The sequence below is a fragment of the Rosa chinensis genome, chromosome 2 (assembly GCF_002994745.2).
Source record: "Rosa chinensis cultivar Old Blush chromosome 2, RchiOBHm-V2, whole genome shotgun sequence".
Lineage (NCBI taxonomy): Eukaryota > Viridiplantae > Streptophyta > Magnoliopsida > Rosales > Rosaceae > Rosa > Rosa chinensis.
Window position 1 is genome coordinate 37,198,450 of NC_037089.1, and position 27,040 is coordinate 37,225,489.

Consider the following 27,040-nt stretch of genomic DNA (forward strand, 5'->3'; position numbering starts at 1 on the left):
CGCACCTCCGGCTACCACTTCCTTCTGCTCCGATGGAGGCGGTTCTGCCAGTTTCCGGCTGGTTTCGGCAGGTCCGGCATTTTCAGCCACCCCTAATTTTTTTAGTGTTCAAACAAATATACCCTCAATTTTAATGGCTTTTAACAGTAGAATTAACGATAGTGAGTTAAGTGAAAGACGGATGTAAAAGTGAGTGAGTTAAGTGATATTGTTGAAAATACAGTGAGTTAAGTGTCGAATAGGTCATAACTCAGTGACCATTTGTGATATTTTCCCTTTTTTTTTTAAAGTAAAAACGTCAATTGTCTTGCAAGAGCGAAATTACATAAAATAGTCTGTTAGGGACACGACAATTAAGAGAATCACTTAACTAGGCAATTCAACATTATACTTTAGGTATTATTAAATGATACATACATAGAAATCAATGCAAATACAATTAAGATTGGTCAACTCAGTGTCTACTGCCTTTAATTTGTGACATGTGATTCGCTAGCATAAGATAGACCCCAAAATTTTAACACGTACATGTAATAGGTTTTCAATCGGCTAGAATAAAATTTTTGAAGGGGCTAGGAGTCAAGGCTGGGTATCATATGGGTCGAGAATGACCATGACACCAAATAGCTAGGTGACTTCTAAGAAACACTCGCACAAATGTCTTTGAAGGAAGACAAACAAGGAATCAATTGACTTGCTCCCGTGAAATATGATCGCACCACCATTAATTGGAGTCATAATTGCTTCAGAGCAAGTTCACCCGTTGGGGGAAAAGATCAAGATAGGGTATCATATGGGTCGAGAATGACCATGACACCAAATAGCCAGGTGACTTCTAAAAAACACTCGCACAAATGTCTTTGAAGGAAGACAAACAAGGAATCTATTGGCTTGCTGCCGTGCAAATATGATCGCATGCACCACCATTAATTGGAGTCATAATTGCTTAAGAGCAAGTTCACCCATTGGGGGAAAAGATCAAGATAGGCTATCATATGGGTCGAGAATGACCATGACACCAAATAGCCAGGTGACTTCTAAAAAACACTCACACAAATGTCTTTGAAGGAAGACAAACAAGGAATCTATTGGCTTGCTCCTGTGCAAATATGATCGCTCCACCATTAATTGGAGTCATAATTGCTTAAGAGCAAGTTCACCCGTTGGGGGAAAAGATCAAGGTCACTGGATCAAGACATTACTGGACATGTGTTTCCACATGTTCTGTTTCTTGACCGGTCAGTTACTATTTATTGAATTATTTAATATTTTGTTTATTGTAAAATTGAAATATATTTGATGTAAATAGATGGTAATAATGGACATTTATGTATAATTGATGTAGAAGGGATAACAACAAGGATCAAATTGATGTAGAAGGGATAACAACAAGGATCAAAGAGTAGCTTCATTATGTCAAGGGAAAATTAGGTTTGCTGCAAATCTGTGAGCCCGAGAAAAATTGTCAAGCAAAGTTGAGATAGTTGAGAAATTAATTTACGATCTCGGTAATTAATAAAGGTGCTCGAGATTATTTTTCATAAGATGAAATCCTTGATTTAAGAGTGTGATAATAAAGTACACGACATGATGAGTTCCTGAAAATTTTTGGGGAATTTTTTGGATACCAAAGATAATTTTCGCGAATTTCGAAAGTTTAGGAACTATTGAAACATTATGGAAAAAGAAAAGAAAATCAATGGTGTGATCTGGGCCGTGCAAACTTGCACTGTTCATCCTGGTCGTGATTAATTCTGAATTTTAGGCTATATTTAGCCTTGGAAGGATTGGACGAATCAGATCGTCTCAGAAGGTTCGATCTCTCTTGAGCCGAAAGTGAGACCCGACGACCTGATTTGAGGATCCAACCTTATTCTCGCCGCCAGCCACCGTATGATGGCGCACTGGCATCAACTTGTTCATCCGGAAGTCGCCAACATGCCATCGGTTATGGCTTGACGAATCGTTCACCGTGGAGGAAGAATCAAACATTGGAAACTCTAAGGTTCTTCAGTGGGTTTTAGCGAATTCAGGCGACTCCGGCCACTGTTGTTGATGCATGAGGTATAGACATTTTTCTTCTCTTCATGTTCTACACGTTTATATACTTGGTTTCGATTATAGTCGAGTTTTGATGGAATTGATGTTTTGGGTGGCATCGGCTTGTCGGTCCGGCATCTTCTCCACTACGCAACAAAAGATTGGCAACGACGCGCAGAGGTCTCTTGGCCGAGTTGCTGACGTCAACCAAGATTGGGAGCTGTGGCCGAGCTGGTAGCTGGCAAGCTTGGGTCAAGAAATTGGTTAGGGGCTTAGCCTTTTTCTTCGCCTGTGTCGCCAAAATTCATGAAGAAGGCGGTCACTTCTCCACCGGTGGAAGCCATTTTTTCTCCCATGTCAGTCACCACATCACCTTGCCCAACTGGGGTCAAGAGGGCATCGGTGAACTTGCTCTAACAGTACCCGTAAAGACTCCTTGAATGCGCAATTAGAAAGAAAATGATAGATCGACCAAGTCGGCACTATCTTCGGAAAGTCACAAGGTCTAGTAGAATAGAGTTGGCTAATGAAAGCTAAAAACAACACTAACAGTCTAATGTGGTCCATCCAGAAGTGCTACTGGTCGCAGCCTATGTGCTACTTTTCACGACGAAGGCAGAGCGCATGCGACTGGTCACCGATCTTCATGCTACTAGTCGCACGTGACCTGATAACTATGTTATTTTCTTTATTTTATTTTACTTTTCATAGCCAATTTTGGATTTTTATAATTATTAGTTGTTTTAGGGTTTGGAGACTATATAATATTCGAGTGTGGGGCTGAGCCTCCCAAGTAGGCTGGGTTCCAAACCCCTTTTAAAAAATATATTAAAAAAAAAACCCTTCTTTTCATTGTAACATTTGGTTTTTTATGAATTAATAAAATTTGATGAGAAGTTTTTCTTATCTTCTTATTCTATCAACTCAACTATTCCTTGGGGAATAAAAGAGGTTAGATGCCTCTTTAATCTTTGGCTATTCTCATGTTGAGAATCAACAACCGATTTAGGTATCTATCGATTATGTTTATCCTATAATTCGCAGCTATTCTCAATCTAAAGAATCAACGGAAATTAGGGTTTCATATTTCATTTGCGTTCGAAATTTGGTCCACTTCGCTGCATCACAATCATTTATATAATCTAAGCCATGAAGGATTGAAGAAATGTGCTAAAATTGAAACCCTAGCAAAGTGAAAGAGAGTGAATTTTGTGATTTTCTTTTTCTATGGATACACTAAAATGTTGTGTAAATTAAATTTTTCGGTGTCAATAACAACAAATAAAAAACATATATTTATATAATTTATCTACCGTAGATTTATAGTGCCCTTCCATTATGGATTTTTTTTGTTTTTTTAGAGATTTCTTGCGAAACCACTTTTTGATCATATTTCGACCATCTGACTGTTGAAGTTTTACGTAGAGATTAGGGTTTAGATTATATTTGTAAAATCATGAAGATATTGAATTAAATCAAATAGCTTGACAAATCAAATCTGATTTATGTTAATAATTGTAAATCATGATTATGAATTCATTAAAGAATTCAAATTAGCTGAAAATTTACATAATATTAGGCCTGGGATCGGTTCTGAAAATGTCATATTATGCCGGAACCGGAACCGGAACCGATAATCATTTTTCGGTTCGGTTACCATGTCATTTATATTAGGAACCGTTCGAGAACCGATCCGTTCAGTTCGGTTCGGTTTTGATGTGTTTTCGGTTCCTGAAGTTGACAACAAAATGAAAGAATATTATAGTTTCCCAGCTACACAAGACTGCAGCACAACACATATAAACTCAATCAACTGATGAACTTCAATAGTTCAATGTTCCATCTCCATAAAGTACAGAACTTCAAGTCTTCAACTACTTGAGAGTTGAGATTACACTATTACATAATGCAATCAATGAAAACGGTTAATGGCCTAATCAGTTAATGGCATGAAAATAAGAAAAAGAAACAATGAAACAAAGATTGTTCCAACAATAAACTGATGCAGTACAATCATTACAATGCACAAAGAATTGTATCCACAATCCACAAATATTTCAGTCTTGCACATGTGCAACATAAACATCTTTGAATGAAAAAGAACCAATATACTGAAATCGATAAACCAGTTTACTCCACATTCCAACTTCCAAATTGCATTCATTCTTTGATCCACAGTCCATACTTCATAGAGAGAGATGCTTTAAAACTGAATTCCTGCATTAATAGTACAATTGAACATGAGACCAAAACATGGAACCAAAACAAAAGCAAAAGTGCAAAACAGTCCCAAAACATGGACCAAAACATAACCAACACATTCACAAAACCTGGAACCAAAACAGAAGCAAAATAGTCGCAAAGTCTGGAACCAAAACAGAAGCAAAAACATAATGCAAAAGCAAACTGCAGATTGCAAAGTTTGTGTCAATGAACTAAAATGACACAAACTGATACAAAAACACAATGAATTGAAATGACACAAACTGATATGTATTATGTATCACTCTTTTACACATCAATACACAACACAATGAACAAAGCATAAACTGAAAACACTACACAAAGTCACAAACTGCATTCTATACTTACTGATTTTCACAAAATGATACATAGTTACATACTGAAATGAAAACAAAAACAAAGTTGCTCACCTTAGGCAGTCACTTTGATGCTTCTTGAACTTCTTTTGGTTGACTTAGCTGCATCAAAAGTTGTGGATGTCCTACTGACCTTACTACCTTTTGAAGGTATCGATGATGTAGTTGCCTCCTTCTCCTTCCTTTCCCTTTCTTCTTTATCTTGTTCTACATAACAAATAATTGAAACACATGGATTTGATCAGAAACTGCAACATCGGTAACAGAAAAAGTCAAACACAAACAATGAGGGAATCACACCTTTTTCCACTTCTTCAAACCATTCCATTTCCTCCGGAGTAGGAACATAAGCCAGGCCTGTAATGGAATCTGATTTCAGCCAGTTTTGAAGGCAAATTAATGCCTCAACTGATCTAGGAGTCAAAGAACTCCTATGAGGATCTATAATCCTCTTTCCGGTGCTAAAAGTAGATTCACTTGCCACTGTCGACACTTGGATGGCAAGAACATCTTTGGCAACAGTTTGGAGGTTACGATATTTAGGACCATTCAGCTTCCACCATGTCAAAATATTAAACTCAGTGCCTTTGGAAGGCTTCTCTATAGGGTCTAGAAGGTACCTATCTACCTCATTGTTCACCACCACTGCATCACCATCTTCAAGCTCTCTATCCCATTCCTCAAGCATATCTGCCATCTTCCCGGTAACTCTAGTTGAAGTGTATCTGCTACTGCCAGCAGTTTGAGTCACCTCAGATGATCTAGTTCTTTGTGAACTCTGTGAGGGCAGCGCAGCTGCATACAGATCAGTCAAGGAGACCACCAATTCTTTCAATTAAGCACTCTTTTTCTTAATCACTAAATCCTCCATGTTCAACATCTTCTTGCACACATTTTCAAAAAATAGAATCTTATACCTCGGATCCAAAACCAAGGCAACCAACAATAGTTGGTTGATGTCCCCAAGCTTTCCAAAATATTTTTGGTACTTGACCCTCATCTTCTACGCCATCTGAAATAGGATCTTTTGTGTAACATCATGGTTGTCCACAGGTTGACAAAACAAATCTTCAATCTCAACATGGATTGAAACAATATCATGGAAAGCTTTTGGTGAGGTAGGGTGATTTGTGGCACTAACACTCAATGTTACATTGTAAAATACCTTCAAGAATTTGACAAACACAACTGCCTTTTCCCAATCTGCTGCATTAGGTGGTCCAACCCTCTTCCTAGATGCCCTGCTGCTCCTAATTGCAGATAAATCAACACTGAAATCACCCGGCTCTTCACCATCTTCCTCAACAGCCTCTTCATCTTCATCAAAATAAGACGTGTACTTACTGTCCTCATCATCTTTCAGCCTATCAAATGCCTTTCTAAGCTCTAAAGCTGTTTCCAACATAATGTAGGTGGAATTCCACCTTGTTGGAACATCCAACACACAAATCCTCTTGCAATCACCCACCTCTTTTTCAATACAAGACCTAAATGCATCTAACCTTGATGAGCTTGATCTAACATATCGAACTGCATTCCTTATACTAGACACAGATTTATCCAGTAAATGTAGGGCAGACCTCACAATGAGATTGACTATATGTGCTAAACACCGAACATGCAGATATTTCCCACCAAAAATAGCACTCTTTTCCCAATCGTTCATTTTGTCCCTAATGTAATCTATGGCATGCTTATTTGCAGAAGCATTATCCACAGAAATAGTTAAGACTCTATCAATAGACCAAGCCCTCAAACATGACTCCAAAATTCTTCCGATTGTAGCTCCTTGATGATTTGATATTACACAAAAATTTAGAACTCTCTTGTGCAATTTCCACCCATTATCTATGAAATGCGCAGTCAATACCATATAGTTGATGTTTTGAAGGGATGTCCAAGTATCGGTTGTCAAGCACACACAATGACAACTCAATTCCTTCCTAAGCTCTTCCTTCTTCGACTGATACATTTGCAAAAAAAATTTCACTATAACCTTCCTACAGGGATTTTTCCATTTCGGAATAGCCACCTTACAGAAATACTTAAAACCTGGTCTTTCTATGGAACTAAAGGGCATTTCATCCATCACTATCATAACCGTAGCAGCTTGAATGCAAGCTTCTTGAGTCCAGTGCCTAGTTACCATATTTTCATCTAAGTCATCAGCACCAAGCTGAGTTTGACTCGCTGCTAATTCTTTTCTACCCGGATATTCCTTGCATATTACCTCTATGTGTTTAATCAGAGAACTAGTTCCATTACTAGTCGAATTACATGCGAGGTGAGTAGTACAATACTTACATTGTGCTCTTGTGGTGTGGCCAACTTCCTGTTCAATTCCATCCACAGTCTCCATAAGCGGGTGCTCCACCTTTATGAAATGTGCCCAAATCCAACTTCTCTCCTTAGATTTCTTCACTTTTTGAGCTTTCTCTGCCCTCTTTCTCTTTGCAGCAGCAATCTTTGCAGCACCTTTCTTCGTGGTGCTAGGATGATGCGACTGAGCTCCTTCAGTCTCTTCTCCTTGCTGTGTTGCAGGTATAATCTCATTTCCAGGACTCCGAGTACTTGAATTAGAAGAAAGTGAATTCAAACTCATTTGCAGTCGAAGTATTGAACGATTTGGGAGGAATTGGGAATTAGGGATTAGTTACAATTTGCCGGTTTGGGATACAAACTGGGATTTAAGAATTGGAATTTTGGGTTTTGAAGCACATATGGGGTTATGAAGATAGACGGATTCTGGGTTTGAAACTTTGAATCAGGGAACTGACTCAACTGAGGGAAGTGCACTGTGTTCGACTGTTCGACCGCAGGTCTAAGGTTGAGTGTTTGAGGCTTTGAGAGTTGAGAGATTTTTAGGTTAAGCCGTTTAGGTCGAGTGTTTAAGTCGTGATGTCGTGTTGACTTGCAAAGAAACGGGCCTGAGGTTTGCATATACATGGGCTTTAGTGAATGAATATATGGGCTACTCAGCTACTAGACATGGATACCGGTTCCAACGGTTCCGGATAGTAAGGAAAAAGCGTAGCCGGAACCGAACCGGGTTTTCTAAAACGGTTCGGTGCTTCCATTTTGACATGTTTTCTTAAGTTGAAACCAAACCGAATCTCCGGTTCCCGTCCGACTCGGTCCGGTTCCACCAGTTCTCGGGTCCTAAATCCCAGACCTACATAATATCGATATACTCATATATACTTAAAACTTGAACGGTTAGAGAGTATAATTCAAAAAATGAGCCCTACAAGTGAATAGCGAAAATGCTATCAGGAAGAACAGTACATACGAAATGAAGCAATCGAACTTGAAAAAGCTGATGATTTGTTTGCCTCTCATAAAGTTGTTGATGGGGTCAATGCCAATACCCATACTCTGAACGAGCCTGACCTCCTCTCAGTTCGTGTCGATCTCCATTAATTTGGTTCCATTTCCCAAGACTTGGAAGTGTCAGATTGATCGATAATCACCATTAACCTTTTTCCCGAGAGCTTGAAAAAGCCTGCACACAACGTACAAATGTATACGAGGCTTGGACACAAACTGAATAGGGTTTACTGTTTATTAACTTCTGTAGGGCCTTTTTCCAATGATAGAAACTGCTTATTCAACAACTGGAAAAGGCTCATTATGACATTACCAATTTACAACGACACAGTTACACATTCACGTACGTTTGTGTACATTAGCACTCAAGCTACGCAGATTACTCAATCTCTCTGTAACTTTGCCATGTTTGATTAGCTTGGGTTTCATAGATCCAGGCATCAGGCTCATCATGACTTTATCATAATGGAAATATTATTGGGCACTCGATACAGAGGGATATACAAGATCTAACTAGAATCTAGTGCAGACCAGAAATTCTGGCTTTATTGTTTTGTTTTCTTTGCTCATATACTCAGAGCATCTCTCTCAATTTATCTTTGTTTCCACTCACCAATTTATCTACTCCTTCCTCAAAAGCATATATATGATGTAGAGCTCTGAAGTATTCAAATTTGAATCTGTTTTTTGTTTCGGTATCTAAAATTGAGTATATCCAGATTCTCATTTACTTAAATATTGTATTAGCTATTACTACAAACAAATTGCTTACTAAAAAGTTTTCCTATTAGAAGAGCGGTAGCTACAAAACAAGTCATAATAATGCAACAGTGATTAAGGTTCCTAAGCTAAAATACTTCATCCAGTTTTGAGAACAGAGATTCTACATATACCTCTAAATTTAACCAGCTGCAAAATAAAAAATATATAATGAAAAAAGAAAAATCGACCCCACCTCCTTCGATGTCTACAACTGCTCACCTCCAATAAACACCAACATTGTCCATTACTGGATTGACTAGCTCCAACACCGATTTTACAATACAACCTCAGATCACCGTCTATAACTAGCTCCAAACATCCTCCCCCCTCCCAAACAACGTTTCTTTAATTGTCCCTTTTTTAGCGTATTAGATCGTTGTTATGGATTCGCGCCGCCTGAAGAGATACGTGGAGTCGATCATGTATCGTTGCAATATCATTGGCTGGGGTGGGGTTTCGGGTGGCAACAAAGAGATAGTGTACGTTGTTGCCTCCATTTTTAAACGAGGGGTCATATGTACCCACCTCATGGTTTGTAAAATCAGGAACACAGAGTGAGCACTTTCGATGATTGGTCCTCTCTTTCTTTGAAAACAAGTATGCATTTTTGTTTAACGGTATCTTAGATTTAGAGACTAATCTGAGCCACCAAGAATATGTTGAGATTTAAACTCTAATCAACATCGGTGGGATTCGAACCTAGGTTTGGGGGTTCCACACCTTAAGGCTCTTACCAACTCGGCCACATATGGTGGTTAAATGCATCTTAGAAGGGAACTTCAATTAGATGAAACAAGTTGGAGACAAAACTATTTATAATTAACTTATTGATCGACATCAAAGACATTGAATCATAAGGATCTTGAGTTTCAAAGAAGACCAGATTTAATATTTTTTTTTAAACAACAACAACAACAACAATAACAATAACAATAACCTAACAATAACTTAAATTTTACATATTATTCAAATTCAGTAATGAATTCGGTTCAGGGCTGGGAACTCCGGTATAGATTAATTGGTACAAGTATTTTTGGCATCTCTATATACATTATACTTCATAATTTGTTCAGGAGTATTTCAAAACCCTGGACCATATAAGAGCTTTAATTTCCATGCCTGTTCTGTTCAGCAACACTAGCTCAACTTACTTGGACAGCGACAAGAGAGCATATATTATTTATACTGTGTTATCCATCTAACACCCTATCAGATGTTGAATGATCTTGCTCGATCGATCTGCCATTTATTTCATTATTGGTCCAGGATTATTATTTATACCGAAACAAAAAACAGATTCAAATTAAACCCTGGACCATCTAAATAGAGAATTATTCTAACAGAATCGGAAAAACACAACAATAATTACATGGAAAATGTTCCTTTGCTTATCACAAGAAGAAACGAACAAATCAATATATAACAGTTGATAATCATTCAATACCAGAAACTTTATGGTCTTCTGCCTGCAAATCCTTGATCTGAGAAATCAATGAAACTAAAGATGATATACATGTGTAGTTGGGAGGAACGAAGCCTGGTCCGAGAATCATGTAGGGCTCAGTTGGATCGATTGAATCAACCTCAATGACCTCGAGCCAGACGACGTTCCTCTCAACATAGCTATCAATATGCCTGCTTCAAAACCATGTGTGGCCCGTTCTGCAATAGTAGTAGCTTATATTTTGAGGGGAATGAAGCCTGGTCCGAAGCCTCTTAGAGTACTTCAGTTGTATATATGTGTTTAACTTTCTCCATCTCTCTTACTCAGTGGACTCTCTCTCTCTCTCTTGCTGAGTGAAGAGAAGAGGAAAGGAGAAGAGAAGATCAATGATGAGAAAGTTTATATATACAACCTTTGTCTCTCTATCTTCTTGTGAAAAAAGCCTCGAGCCAGCCAACATTCCCCTCAAGCAGCACTACTACTAGCTAGCGTGGTTTTCACTCCCAATTGATCTATCTCACTCTGAAACACAAACCCTATTTAGCTCTCAGATGCCCCAACGCACAGCCTAGCTAGCTACTTGGTTTACTTTATATAGTGATGAATGAGAGAGAGAGAGAGAGAGAGAGAGAGAGAGAGAGAGAGAGAGAGACTAACTGACTCATTAATCGCTATTTATTAATGTTGCGTTTGCGTTTACATGCAGGTAGTTCCTGAATTAGCTACTGCAAAATGGCATTTAAGTCTCAACAAATGAACAGAAATAATAAATTCAATTCAGTTCAATCTAGCAGCATTTCACTCAAAGAAATCATGTTTACATAATTGGGGAAGAATCGAGTTGGTTTGTTTAATTTAATACCCTTTATAGACTACTGTGACATATATAGTATTAATTTGTAAAATATATTGGAAGAATGTGTCAATTTGATGCTAAATTTTGTGAAATTAAATATAGTCAATCATCCATTTTTAATTGAGTCTCCGCCTAAAGTATCAATGGTTCAAATTATATGAAGCACAACTATATGGATTATTGTCATACTGATGATGAGTGCATTTTTGAAGGGTGGATTAATTTTAATATACGACCAATTTCGACAAGTATACTTTTCTCCACTAAAATTAGTGTAGAATCTCATTATCATTATATGCATTTTAGATAAATAGATGAATCAAAAATATAAGGAGAGCCGCATCAAAACACCTAATCCTCTAACTATCATATTAGTTATATATATGTCTATGTGCATGCACGCACAAATCGACCACAATATATAGGATAAATTGAATTAATATGCTTCATCAATCTCGTTAAATTGGAGCCTCTGTCACTACTAACAAGTCATGCACCCTAATTAAAAAATGCATAAAGTCATATGTATTGATAGAAAAATTATTTCCAACAACGCATTTAGACTAATTATCTCTAATCGAAGTCAAAGATAAAAACGTCAAAAATCTAAAAACATGGCAATTGATCAATTTCTTATGGTTCCTCTTGTCTTTAGGAATTTATTCGATTTTTTCTTATTTACACTTTCTTTTTGTTGTTGTCAATATATATTGTTGTGATATAAAATAAAAAATAGTTTTTCTTTTTCTTTTTGTTAAAGAAGATTAGAGTTTGGTGCATTTTCAAGTTGTTGCCTCCAGCCTCAGTCAAACACACTCACAACAACAAGACAATTATATTGGTACGTTTTATATCACCAGATACGAGACAATAAATTTGAGACATTGAGACATCAATACTTCAAGACAACAAGACAGGAGTGTCTTTAATGTCAATGGTGATTCCTTCATCATTACCTTATTATTTTTAGCCTTTACTTTTCAAACCTTCCCAGTCTACCACTACCAACCAATCTGAGTCTCCGCTTGCCTAAAAAAAAAAACCAATCTGAGTCTCCTGCTTCCCCTGGAACTGCGTGACCTTGGCGCCCTTTACCTTGTTCCTTTTCAAAGATTTAACCTTTACCTTTTCTATATTTTTCTTTTTTTACCAAGTCTGTGTCAGAATCACAGTCCATTTCTTTAAGGTCTACCGTTGATTCATTGTTACTGTTTACTTCCAATATGAGCTCTCTCTTGGGTTTTTGAAGACAAAGTCAAATATAATGAAAAACAATAGGTAATTTTGATTGAATAACTCAGATATCTCATTCACCTTACCAGAAAGAATTATATACAAATTATAATTGCGCCTCATACGACAAGTACTACGCCTAAGGCAAGTAGTAAACCTAATAATACTACAGATATTACAGAATATTACAGATCATGGAATATTACAGAATATCTATATAAATAAGATAAGTATGACTCACGCCAACACTCTCCCTCAAGTTGGCGCATACAGATCACGAATGTCCAACTTGTCAAGTGAGTCATGAAATGCCTTACTTGATACTGCCTTCGTGAGAACATCAGCTAACTGTTCTTCTGAGTGAACAAAAGGAAAAGAGATAAGCTTAGCATCGAGCTTCTTTTTAATGAAATGTCTGTCAACCTCAACATGCTTAGTTCTATCATGTTGAACTGGGTTGTGAGCAATATCCCCCTCTGCCTTATTATCACAACACAAATCGATCCATGGCTCGTTTGGGTTTAAATCCCAAATCACGAAGTAAATTTCTCAACCAAAGTAATTCACAAACTCCATGAGCCATACCTCTATACTCTGCTTCAGCACTTGACCTAGCCACAACCTTTTGTTTCTTACTTCTCCAAGTAACAGGACTACCACCTACAAAAGTGAAGTAACCAAAAGTAGATTTTCTATCCGTAACACAACCTACCCAGTCTGCATCTGTATATAACCACTAATATCAAGATGATTATGCTATGAAAACATCACACCTTTTCCAGGTGCAGACATTAAATACCTCAGAATACGGATCACAGCTTCCATATGAGTTTCACTTGGATTATGCACGAATTGACTCATAACACTAACTGCATATGCAATGTCTGGCCGAGTATGTGAGAGATAGATTAATCTACCAACTAACCTCTGATAGCGAGCCTTCTCTGTAGGAGTTTGATTAGGGTACTCAGCCAGTTTATGATTCTGCTCAATAGGAGTATCAGCAGGTCTACATCCTAGCATTCCTGTCTCTGTCAACAAATCAAGCACATATTTTCTCTGGCACAAGAAAATTCCTGAACTCCCCCTGGCTACCTCAATCCCCAAAAAATATTTAAGAGACCCAAGATCTTTCATCTCAAACTCTGATGCAAGCATATCTTTTAATCTTCCAACCTCCTCTGAATTATCACGAATAATTATCATATCATCAACATAAATAATCAAGGCAGTTAATTTACCTTCACAGCATTTCAGAAACAATGTATGGTCAGTGTTGCTCTGCTTGTACCCAAAACGACGCATAGCTTGAGAGAATCTTCCAAACCAAGCTCGTGGTGATTGTTTGAGTCCATACAAAGACTTATTTAACTTACACACAAATCTACCTCCTGTGCTTGCCTCATATCCTGGTGGTAGATCCATATAGACTTCTTCAGATAGCTCTCCATGTAAAAAGGCATTCTTCACATCAAACTGCTGCAAAGGCCAATCTAGATTAGCTGCTAGAGACATCAACACTCGAACAATATTAATCTTTGCTACTAGAGCAAAGGTTTCCTCATAATCCACGCCATATGTTTGAGTATATCCCTTTGCAACAAGTCTTGCTTTATACATGTTCACTGAACCATCTGCAATGTGTTTGATAGTGTACACCCATCTACATCCAACAACTCTCTTTCCTTGTGGAGGTGGCACCAACTTCCAAGTATTATTCTTCTCCAATGCCTCCATCTCTTCATTCATCGCTTGAGACCATTTGGGAACCTTGAGAGCATCCTGCACTTTACTGGGAACACATACAGAGGATATTTGATTCACGAAAGAAGCATGGGATTTGGATAATCGGTGGGTGGATACAAAGTTAGCTATGGCATACTTAGACTTAACATCTAAACTTGGTTCATATTGACGAGGTGGTTTACCACGGGTGGACCTAGGAGGAAAAACATACACACTACCACCAATATCAGAGTTAGAAGAAATACCACTAACCTCAAGATTTGGACAATCCTCAGGGATTGGTTGAAAAGGGTTATATGTATCTAAGAGGGGTGGAGGAGCTTGGCCTTCTTGGAGGGTAGACGATTCGGCAATTGTCTCTTCTGTTTCGGAGCTCGCAATGCTTTGTTCGGCAGTTGCATGGCGAAGGGTAGACGATTCAGCAATTGTGTTTTCTGTTTTGGAACTCGCAATGCTCTGTTCGACAGTTGCATGGTGAATGGTAGACGATTCAACAATTGCCTTTTCTGTTTCAGAACTCGCAATGCTCTGTTCGGCAATTGCCTTTTATGTTTCTGCAGGAGTGTCATTGGCTTCAATGGGCTGAATTTTAATCCTACAAGACTTCTCTTCCAAAAAAGTGTGTTTCTCCCCCTGAAGTGAAGGATTGATGGGAGAAAAATAACATGTATCCTCATAAAAGGTGATGTCCATGGTAACAAAAACTTTCTGTGTAGGAGGATGAAAACACTTGTAGCCCTTCTGATTAACACCATAGCCTACAAAAACACACTTTAATGCCCTGGCATCGAGTTTGGGCCTTTGATTCTTAGGAACATGGACAAACACAACACACCCAAAGACACGAGCAAGGAGATTAGAAAACGAAGGGACAGCCACATGATTTGAAAGGGCAGCATAAAGGGTTTGACCATTGAGAACAGAGGAAGGTAGCCTATTGATGAGATGACAAGCAGTGAGAATTGCATCTCCCCAAAGATACTTAGGCATATGAGCACTAAATAGAAGATACCGAACTATGTCAAGAACATGATGATTCTTTCTTTCTGACACCCCATTTTGTTCAGGGGTTTGAGGGTAAGTAGTTTGATGAATGATCCCATGAGAATGAAAGAATTGGTGAAACTGAGAATTGACAAACTCCCCCCCCCCCCCCCATTATCAGAACGAAAGACTTTAATATTGGCTCCAAATTGATTTTGAACAAGAGCAAAAAATTCTTGGAAAGCAGAGAAGACTTCATATTTGTGTTTCAACTAGTATGATGACTTTTCGCTAAGACACATGACTCACAATGCAACTTAGACTCATCAATGCCCAGAAACAAGGATGGCATAGATTTCTTCATGACACTAAAGGAAGGATGCCCCAATCTCTGATGCCATAGCCATAATTCTTCAACTTGATTAGTAACCCCAGTCGAAATCAAAGCTGCTTGGACTGCCTTGTCCGGCTTCATTCCGACTAACATGCAATCCACATGAAATAGTCGACCCCTCAGATAACCCCTGCCGATTATTTCCTTGGTGAGGAGGTCCTGAAAAATCACATACAATGGAAAAAAAGTTACAGAACAGCGAGATTGAGTATTAAGCTGAGTCACAGATATAAGATGATGAGAGAGATCAGGGACATAAAGAACATCATGTAGTGTCAAAGAAGGGGTGAGACGAACATATCCTATTCCTAAAATAGGAAAAAAATCACCATTGACATTGACAACAGAGGAAATAAAGGGTGGATTGAGAAAAAGAAAGAAACTACGATCATAGGTCATATGGTCAGATGCTCCAGAATCAATTATCCAAGTATTGCCACCAGCAAAGCTATAAATTTTTAAAGCAACTCCAACCTTACCATTACCATCGCGACTTACAGATGCGGTATCCTTACCAGCAAAGTTGGTGTGATCTGGTTTTGTCACCGCATAGTAATCTTGGTCTTGAACAAGATGAACAACAGCCTTTCCCTTGGGTTTGTTGTCCTGATGTCGGGGCCTATCAAAGTAACCTGCTAGAAAACCAACCAACCAACCTGTAATAATTTGCTTTGATGTGGCATGGATTCTTGCAGTAGTTACAAGTCAGATTTGAGGAGAACCTAGGAGAAATGTCTTGATCTTTCACTATGGTGAATACGCAGTGGAAGGAAAAAAACAATAAACCACTTGGAAATATAAGAAGGCAACGGCGATGAAAGGATCAAAGGACAAGGAACAAATCCAAGCACAAAGAACAATGGTCAACGATCAAAGAACAATGAGTCAGAGTCCAGGATCGGATCTCTGCTCTGATACCAAGTCAAATATAACAAAAAACAGGAGATAATTTTGACTGAATAACTCAGATATATCATTCACCTTACAAGAAAGAATTATATACAAATTACAATTGCGCCTAATAAGAGAAGTACTACTCCTAAGGCATGTAGTAAACCTAATAATACTACAGATATTACAAAAATATTACAGATCATGGAATATTACAGAATATCTACATAAATAAGGTCTAAGCTGATCATATATTCCTGTTTATACGCATGCAATGGGGGAACTGCTCGAGCGTTTGGTTTTTGGCTCCAATGGCGATGGCATGGTGGCATAATGAATGGTGAGTGTATTGGAATTAGGGGGGTTGCTGTTAGAGCCCACCCGGTGAATTTTGTGGCTCAAGGCAAAGTAAACAGACGATGTTCGAGATCTTTAATTTCCTACATTGAACTAACGCGATCTTTTTAACAATCAATATAAAAACAAAGATTACTAAATGAATCTAAAATAAAGATTCCACAAGCCTAGTGGATGATTGTACTCCAATTGAAAGCTTTTTATGCAATTGAGAACCAAATATCAAATTATGAAAATCTAATTCAAATTCACATCTCACATATACATGTAATACAAAGAAAGAATCATTTATTGAACAAATTTATTGTGTGCTTCTATATGTGCCATAAAAATTTGTTATTTACAGCATGCAAGCCTTAAATATAATGTTCTCTAGGACTATTTACAGCATGCTTTCATAAATAAATTACTTCTCTGAGTCATTTATGGTGTGCATTGATAGCATACCTTAAATGGGTAAATGTAATATCGCTATCATGGGAGCACATATAGTGCACATCATAAAAGGTATTGTGTTGCCCAAAGTTTCAGCGTAATTGAAAATCGAGAAGGTATTTGATAGGAACATTTTTATGCGACGTTTTAATAATTATTTCCTCATATTTTTCTTAGTTATTTCCTTTACTTAATCATTTTTAATTTAGTTTCTATTTTCTAGGTACATTAGAATAAATGAAAAGGAAATGAGCTGAAATGAAGAAATGGAGTTTTCCTGGTCCAACTAGGATTCCCAGTTAACGTAGGAATCCTGATGAGGCTAGGAAATCTGAAGGCATTAGGAGAACACAGGGCTTGAAGATGACATTGGAGATATTTTGGGAGAATAAATCTTTAATTTCCGTGAATTAGCAAGAGAAGATTATGGAGACAACGTAAAAAGATAACCCGTCAAATATTGCAGATGGCTTTCGGTCCTCCTTGAGCACCTTCTTGCTCACATCTATTTCGATCGCTACAATTGGCAGGTCAAACAATCCATTTAGTTTGTTATGCAACTTAATTCATAAACTTGTGTAATATAATATATGACTCTACAGAGCGGGTTTGTATTAACATTGTGCATTCAGGGCATCAGTATGTACTTGGTTTAAAAGGAAAAATTGTTCTAGGTATTTTGTATTGATGGCTGAACCATTCATGTCTGGTATAATTGTGAGATTATCCTTGATTTTTAATTTTTTTAAAAATCAGGGCGTGATAAATAGGCCACAAAAAAGTGTACTGTACTTACATAGATCAGAAGCAGGCAGCCATAAAGAGTCGTCAGATGATCTTTTCTGTACCTCTGAAGTCCATCCAGTAGAAAATCTAATATAATCTTCACCCAGTTAAAGCTGTTGATGTTGTCGATATCTTTACATACTCAAGAAGTTGCTAAAGAAGAATGTAGCGAAGAGGTACATGATTATGAGTGCAGCGATTATCTTGGGATCTTTCTTCCTCGTCTTGTTCAGCTACTCTTTCAGTTTGGTTTCCAGTTCAGGTTTAATGATAGTTTCTCCTCTCATATTCACGTCAAATATTGCAGATGGCTTTCGGTCCTCCTTGAGCACCTTCTTGCTCACATCTATTTCGATCCCTACAATTGGCAGGTCGAACAATCCATTTATATCCTCCAATGTTATCTCCATTTCTCTCTCTCCAAATGCAAACTTGTTCTTCTTATTGTTCAAGTACCATAGTATAATCTCCAGGTTGGCCTCATGCTTGTGGAGCTGATTTTCTGTAAGCTTCCTCTAAAAAAAGGATTCGATCATCCCCCAAAATACAGTAGTCCTCAAAACATCCCAAGCTGCTTCTAGAATTTTGTCTCTGTATGTTTCAATCAATCTCTAGAAAGCACTTAGAGTGCATTTCTATTGCCTGCAGTCAATCTTTGCCTTCTCTGTTTCCTCTTCTTTCTTCTTCCTTCCCCTTTTTATTTTGGCTTTTGTTCTTTTGTCTTTGACTTTTCCCCTTTAATCTTCTTCTTCTTTGGCTGTTCATCCTCTTCCTCGTCAGATTCTTGTCTTTTTTTACTCCTCTCACTTTTTGTCTGCAATAAAACCTTCTTGTTGTTTCTCTGTTGTCTTCTTCTTCCTCTGTTTCTTTTTCTACTTCTTCCTCTGTTTCTTTTTCTACTTCTTCCTCTGTTTCTTCTTGTTCTTCTGTTGAATTGTTTTCTTTGTCTTCACTTTCTATTTGTTCTTGTCTTCGAGATGTCTTCTTAGTCTTTATTTCTGACATCCTCTACTGAACTGTTTTCTGTTATGAAGCTGTCACCTGTTGATTCGAGGAAGTTGAGCTTTCTGTTTCCTCCATAGTTTCTTCAGAGCTGGAGCTTACAACTTGTGGTTGCTTTGCCCTTGCCATTTTGCTCATAAACCAAAAAATAAAAATTCATTATTGCACATCCACAGCTCAACTACTGAACCCCAGTAAACCTCTATTGGGGGGCAATATACATCTATTGCCCGCCAACAAAGGTTCTATTCGAGGCAATAGACATCTATTGGCCCCAATAGAGATCTACTGGGGGGGAATAGACCTTTTGCAGCTCACAAATAAACTTCATTAGACTTCAAATAGACATTTTCATTAGTTACTGACCTATAATATACACTTATATGCGGAAACCGAACCTTTTTTACTCACCTATAACCCAAAAATATACCTCTATTGGGGGGCAATAGACCCTTATTGGCCCTAATAGACTCCCAAAATATCTTCAGTTTTAAGCATTCACAGTTTTATTGTTCCTTAATAAAACACAGAATATACTTATACTTTCAAAATCAAACTTTCTGTGCTTAATGACTCCCAATAAACCCCCATCGGGGGCAGTAAGAGTTTGTTGACCTGTAATAAGTTCACAATACATGTGTATTTTCATTTATTTTGCAATTTTTTGTTGCCCAATTAACAAAAAAACATACAATAAACATCAATTTATAAGAGATTTGAAACAGCCTAGATTTTACAGATTTTGAAACATGCAAATCCTATTCTTCTCATTACACACTCGATTAACCAAACCTAGGCTACTAACAAATTCAATTTCACGGAAACTAAAGAATCTGAAAACGGAAAAGAGATATTTACTCATTTTTTAGAATCCCGAGGCCAAAGAGGGTTGAATCGCAGTTGATATCGTACTGTGAACCGCCAGCTATGGTCGAGTGAGTAGCCGAGAGCGAGAATATGAGAATCGAGAGCGAGAAATTGAGACCTGGAATCTCATAATTGAGAGTGAGAGGTTTTTCGAAAATTGAATTTGGGAAGTTGAAATAGGGAACCGTACCGCTTAGTGGGTTTAGTGGTTGCCATTGTGTAATTTTTTAATTTTTAGTGGGTAAAATGGGATTTTTAATTCTTTTTTGGGTTAGTGGAAATAGGTTTTTGTTAGTGGTGTAAGTGGAATAAAATTAGCCTATTTTAGGGCTGATGGTCACGGACCCAAAAATTAAAATAGCAAATTACTATCAGATACACAGTTTAATTGCGTGATCCATGCGGTCATGCAATTAAACTGTGCAAGCAAACTCTGTTTCTATTCAAATTAGTATGTCAAATAGTATTTTACAAAAATACCCTTCTGATTGTACCAAACACTTTTATCAGTTTCCTCTTATTTCTTCTTAGCTTGAGATAATATCTGCATCTAACATTTGATTCTCTGTGATTCTTTATCAAACCAATTCAACATAAATTCATAATAAACATTTTTTTAGTTTATATTGTGAAGATTTTTTTTTTTCCGTGTCTTTTTGGTTTATATAAGCATATCCATTTTGAGGTATATATAGATATAAAGATTTGAAGTGATGGATGAATAAATTATGTATCTAGAAATGCTCAAAATATCGTGAGATAATTTTTTCAAGTCTATTGTATCACAATAACATGAGAATCTAGTATTTTTGCATAAGGATGATAATAAGCCTTAGCAATTCAGATACTATAAAACATAGCTTGCATTCCATCTAAGCTTTCATAGTTAATGTGGAAGAAATATTAGCAGTTCTTGCACATTCTTTTACAATTTTTTCACATCATTATAAATAACAAACAAAGTTAAATTTATGTCTTCAAGTTGAATTGTGCTAACATATGATAATGCTACTAAGAAACAGTGAGTTATTGGATAAACTTACCATGCAATTTCCTTGGTTTTCTAAGGGGAACAAACTCTGCTCCAATTGCCAACACAATGGGAAGACCAAAATTTCATAGCCTCAATTTCTAGAATAAACAAGAATCATGTCATTATTAAATGATAGTAGCACACTAATAACACGAATAAATCCTCTAAAGCAACTATTGATCCGAATGATATAAGATAAGTATCTCACACCCACAAAAACAATGAAATTGGAAATCAAGTCTCATCAATTTCCATAAATGATAAAACTACTGACCCTCCATCACTTTCCATTAGAAAAAACAAGCACATCTCATACTATAAAGCCACTAACCCTCAACAAACTTAGTAAAAAACAAGAACTCTAGAATGCATGCAGATTACATTTACACTATATGTAATCTGGTCTTTGTGCTCTTATCTTCTTTGTTCCAATCGGCACATCCTCTTGGTCTATTGCAGAAGCCTTCCTATTTGCCATTGTGATTAATCTGTGTATTATGAGAAATGCAAACATATGAGTTCTGACCCTCAGTAGTTTACTAACCCTCAGTAGTATACTGACCCTTAGTAGTGTACTAATCCATAATAGTTTACTGACCTCAATTTGATTAAGAAAATATCCACAGAGCAATACTAAATACTAACAGCAATAATAATATCGTCAATTTGACCCTCAATACTAACAACAATAATAAGATCAAATATCTACAGAGCCTATAGGTAGACATAATTGCAATGACCTTCACATAAAGTAAAGCTAAGAAATATGTCTAAAAAATGCAAGCTCAACTGAACCAATAATAGATTTGAGTCAAATACCTCATGCCATCAAGCGAATGTAATCATGAAGCTAAAGCTATTGATCCTCATAAACAAATATAAAAATGAGGTTGCAATACTGTAGTGCCCCAGAAATTTGTTATTATTTTCCGAGGATTTCCAGAATTTAATTAGTGGTTATTTGACGATTTCGTGGTTCGTGGATGGAGCGGAAGCATTTCGGACGAATTGTTATTTGAAAAGTATGATTTTAGGGGGGACGCGAAGGTTGAATTTTTATACGATGGGATTCTCCGAAAACTTCATTCACAAAAGTTCTAGAGCACATTGATACGAGTTCGTGGATATGCGGAACGCGAAAATCGGAGTTCGTATGAGAAAGTTATGAGCGATTGAAAATTGGGAAAATTCTATAAATAGGGGTTTCCGTTTTTGGAAATTACTATTTATATTTTTGGCAAGCTTCCCTTTTCGGAAAGTCTGAAGCTCTGTTCTCTCTCTTAAAATGTGACCGACCCGACCCGGACCCTCAATTCCGACCCGGGCGACGTTCCTTTTTCTGGCGACCTCTACCAGTGAAACCTGCACAGACATCTTCCCTTCCACTTTGCGGTCCTCTCTAGGGCTGCCTCTAGTGACGATTCTCACCCATGGCGGTGCTGCAAGGCGGTGATTTTGAGTGCAGTCGGACCCGATCAGAATTCATAACTCCGACGATTGCACTGCTCCAAACTTCCTGTTTTGAGTTCGTGGGAGCTTCCTCAAGCGATCCATGGTGTTTGTTTTAATCAATTCACGTTCGAATTGGATCAACTCAAGGTGAACAGTTCAGGGGGCTTGTGGCGGCGATAGGGACTATCTAAGCCGAGTTGGCTTGCACCCCATGTATGAAAGTTGATCTATTTGGTGTTCTTGACATTTTAGACGGTGGTGGTGTTCTGGCAGTCTTTCGGCCATATAATGGATATTTTTTGGTTTTATATATTATCTATTAGTCGATACTAGCATTTCGATATATAATACGTAATTTTTGGAGATCTTATGAATATGTTGTGATTTTTAAGGTTTCGGACCGTTCGATGATTCGATCCGTAAGAATTTGACCGTCCAATCGACTTGTGATTTTGACTTATCGATTGTAGAAGTATTCCAGAGACATTGGATGGTCTCGGATGTGGTTTCGCCTCGATTTGCGTCACTTTGGGGATTTTACTTCAAAACAGGGGTTTCAGACTTAAATCGTTTGTGAATTGTTACTAAGTCGAGACCTTATGTGTTTCGGTACTTGATAGGCTTGTGTTGAGTGGATTTCGGTGATTTGTGCTTGTCTTGGTTAGCGTGTGAAGATGCAGCGGGATTTAGAGGTGAGTAAATCTCACGATATTCGTTATGAGCATAATTACCTTATGGTCTTGGAGTTGTTAGGTTAACTATGACTATAGTTGGTATTAGTGGTATTCCTGAGTGGATGACTACGTGTATATATATATATATGTGTGTGTGTGTGTGAAATATATATATATATATATATATATATGTATCGGTGGTTTCGTTGTGATGTGAACAATATTTGAAATGAGTTCATTATTGCTTGAGAATGGTGAAATTGTGTATTGAGTTGTGATTGTAGAATATCATGGGTTGAGATACCATGGGTCTAATATGACCGTCTTAATTGAGATTTAAGATATGGTAAAGCTTGTGTAGGAATATCTGTGTGATGAATCGATGACATCAGTGTGATGAATCTTTGCGATGATTCTCATGTAAAGCTTATATAGGAATATTTGTGTGATAAATCGATGCAATCTGTGTGATGACCAGTGTAATCTGTCTGATGATCGCTGTCTATGTGATGACCTGCGAAATCTGTGTGATGACTGGCAAAATCTATGTGATGATTAGTAGGATGATGATTGTCTGTGTGATGACCGGTGAAATCTGTGTGATGAGTGCTCGGTAGCGGAGTTGAATTGTTATTAAGTTCATAAAGATCGAGAGGATTGCTGTGATTGTCGGAGCTACCTAGAGATGTCAGAGTGTAGGGTTATGATGATTGCTATGACTTGAATTGCTTGTCTTCATTTGACCTCCTGAACTAAAACTGTACGCAGGGGTTACTATGAATTGTTTTGCTTGTTTTGAATTGTGATTACCTTGTTTTCTTCTTGAATTCATTGATTGATCTTAAAAGCTATAGTGGTGACGATTGTGCTTTGTGTGAGGATAGGAAGGTGATTTATTGTTTTCACCTTTAATGTCATGCTGATGGCAAAGGCTTCCGGTGGGAAGGAAATGAGTGTGATCTTTGTGACTCACCGTTGTGCGTCAAAGGATTTCCAAACATTACTTGAGGAGGTTTTATTTGACTGAAATTTGTGTAATTGGATGCTAGGTTGAGAATCTGAGCATGTGGTTTTAGTCAAGAGTGAACCTACGTAAACATGCTATGGAAGATTATGAAACAAATGGTTGTAGTTGTGAGTTATGTGCTTATCGTTGTTTAGGTTGAGGTAACTTAAGAATGTGTTTCTGCTTTGTGGTTTTGAGCTTACTCATATGGGCTTGCAAAAGCTTACCGGGTTTGTTATATGGAAACCCGGTGCACCATTCAAACGGTGTAGAGATTAATCCTGCAGGTCAGGATAATCATGGCTGATGCAGAGGTAGCGCCATTTGCAGCTTTACGGTACGAAGCCATTTTGTGACTTTACCGTTATTAAGACATCCACTTGTAGTGAGCTCTGAGAAGCATTTACGTTTTATTTTGTTGTCGACAATTTAATTAGTAAGCTTGTGTAATATATAACTCTGTGGAGCGTGTGTATATTAACTTTGAGGGTTTAGGGCATCATTATGTACTTGGTTTAAAGGAAAAAAAGTTTCCAGGTATTTTGTATTGATGGCTGAACGATCACGCATGTATAATTATGAGATTGTATATCGATTTTTCTTTGTGTTAAAAATCAGGGGCGTGACAAATACGCATAGAGTTACTGACATTAAATAGCATACTGACCCTTAATAGCAATACACATTGTTCTCTAACTTCAGTTACACCATTCACAATCTCAAACATCTTAAAATGTATTGGAACCCCAACAAAGATGATGGTTTTGTTGGTCAAAGTAACCTAAATGCATGCACACTCTCTACAAAACCCTAAACCTCAATCTACTAGCAATGCACAACAATTAACACCAAGGTTGATTCATTACTGAACATAATGAAATACTACAGCATACCAGTTTTGAAATGCCTAAACCACACAACCCATGCACTCTCATATAAACAACAATGACACAAAGACGATGTACATAACAAGCTATAACAAAAAAACCACATTGATATCTCAAGACATTCGCAGATCCTGCTCCTTTAATAACCTAAAATCCACACAGCCCACTTCTCTAAAAGCCTAATAAACCTAAAATCGAACATCATACTCAGCAAATCGAGAAATATAAACCGGCCACAGCATAAATAGATCAAGTAACACAATGGAAATCTACTATTAATTGGGTAATTTCTTTATTAAAGCTACTAACCGTCAAAATTTCTCAACCATTGAGCATAATCAAATTTCTCAACCAAAATCATTTACCTGAGGGAGAGATTGTGAAAACATGAAGGTATTGACCCTCAGAATTTCTCAACCAAAATTTCTTAGGTAAAGCTACTAAGCATAATTCGACAGTGTTGAATGCAAAGCACAACAATCAGACTATAGCTACTGACCCTCATAACTAGAAATTTCTCTATTGACCTTCAAGCCCTAGCTTCGCAGGTGCCTCGCCGCTGTAGTCTCGCTCTCTTGCTTCCCTGCTGAGGTCGCGCTCTTAAACTTGTAAATGGGAGGGACCGACCTAAATCCAAATCTGTTTAATAATAATAAAAAATTCAACCCGAACCCGCTATGTTAACCCGGCAGATCGTTGATACCTCGATCCAAATCCGTATCCGCTGGATTAACGGATACTCGATTCGCTAATCCAATCCATTTATATAAGTTTAAATATTTTTAAATTTTAAATAGTAATATTAAATTTATATCATGATACCTCATAAAATATTAAAACAATATGAAGAGTATCATTGAAAGTAGAATTACATTATCAAAATATTTCCTACACCCAATAAATTGAAAGAGACGTCAAGAGATGTGTATGAGATTAATTGTGCTTCTACAACCTTCTTGGCTTTTTGGTAAAGTAAACAAAGCCTCTATAAATAATGCTTCTTGGGTGATGGACTGATGGACTCTGTTTACGAAGACCGTTCCTTATGTTTTTGCAAAAAAAATTGTATTATAAATTCATAATATTTTATATTTTGAAAAAAATAATAATGTATTAATAAAAAATAATATTTTATTATTGTAAAAACGGACCGGATCATTAGCGGATCGGATCTACCTAAATCCGTATTTGATCCGTTAAATAAACGGGTTAAAGGATTCATATCATTAACGAATCAGCGGATCAAAATTTTCAATCCAAACCTCTCCAATAACCATGGATCTGGAGCGGGTCCAGATCAAAATCCAATCTATTTATAGGTCTATGCGCTCTTGCTTCGCCACTGGGATTGAGTTCTTGCTTCGCGGCCGGAGTCACGCCCTAGCTTCCTTGTGATTGAAATTGAAACGAGGTGAACCGAAATGTTTGATCCAACGTCGATGGCATTTGGCTTAATTTTTTGAAAATTATATTTCCCTTTCTGTCATTGGGCCTAATAGTGGTTGACGGCTCGTTAGTTTTAGAAGACCGCATGAGCTAAACATTTTAGATCTTGTGCATGGTAAAATATCAGTAGCTATTGTTGTTATTGATGTTTCCCTCAAATTAAAACGAACATTGTGCTAATCAAATGGTTAAACATTTTTCGATTTGGCTAATTTTTTATATGATTCATATGTGTGTATGTAACTAAAGAATGAATGGTTTAGATTACTAAATTACATGCTAAAATTAAAAACATCCTCACATTTCCTGATTAAGCTAATTTTTTGTTGTAGGATCTCACATTTCAAGAGAGGACGTCCACAAAACTTGAAATGTTAGATCCTACAGCAAAAAATTAGCTTAATCAGAAAATGTTTAATTATTTGATTAGCACAATTAATTATCATTTTAATTTTATCTAACAGACTATATTTGTTTACACATTTTTGAGTGACCAAATGATCATGGATTTGGTTTATTTTTTTGTAGACACAATTTTACATAGGGATCTAATGGATTCTAATACCCTAGAAATTCGTTATTATTTTTTGATAAATTTCCAGAATTTCTTAAGTTAGTGGTTGGGATAATTTTGTGGTTCGAGGATGAAGTAGAAGTCTTTCGAACGAATAATTACTCGAAACATTTTATTTTTGAGGGGTCAAGGAGTTAACTTTTTATTTGTTGAGTTTCTCCTAAAACTTCCTTCACAAAAGTCGTAGAACACATCGATACGAGTTCGTAGACATGTGGAACGCATAAATTGGAGATTGTATGAG

The 27,040-nt window shown here is 37.1% G+C and overlaps 1 protein-coding gene across 1 annotated transcript; it reads right to left on the minus strand.

Moving 5' to 3' along the window:
- Positions 1–5,643: 5,643 nt before the first annotated feature.
- On the minus strand, positions 5,644–7,242 carry LOC112184242 (zinc finger BED domain-containing protein RICESLEEPER 2-like). Its single transcript, XM_024322507.1, has one exon. It carries the CDS (start codon positions 7,240–7,242, stop codon positions 5,644–5,646), a length of 1,599 nt encoding a protein of 532 aa, XP_024178275.1.
- Between the last annotated feature and the right edge of the window lie 19,798 nt (positions 7,243–27,040).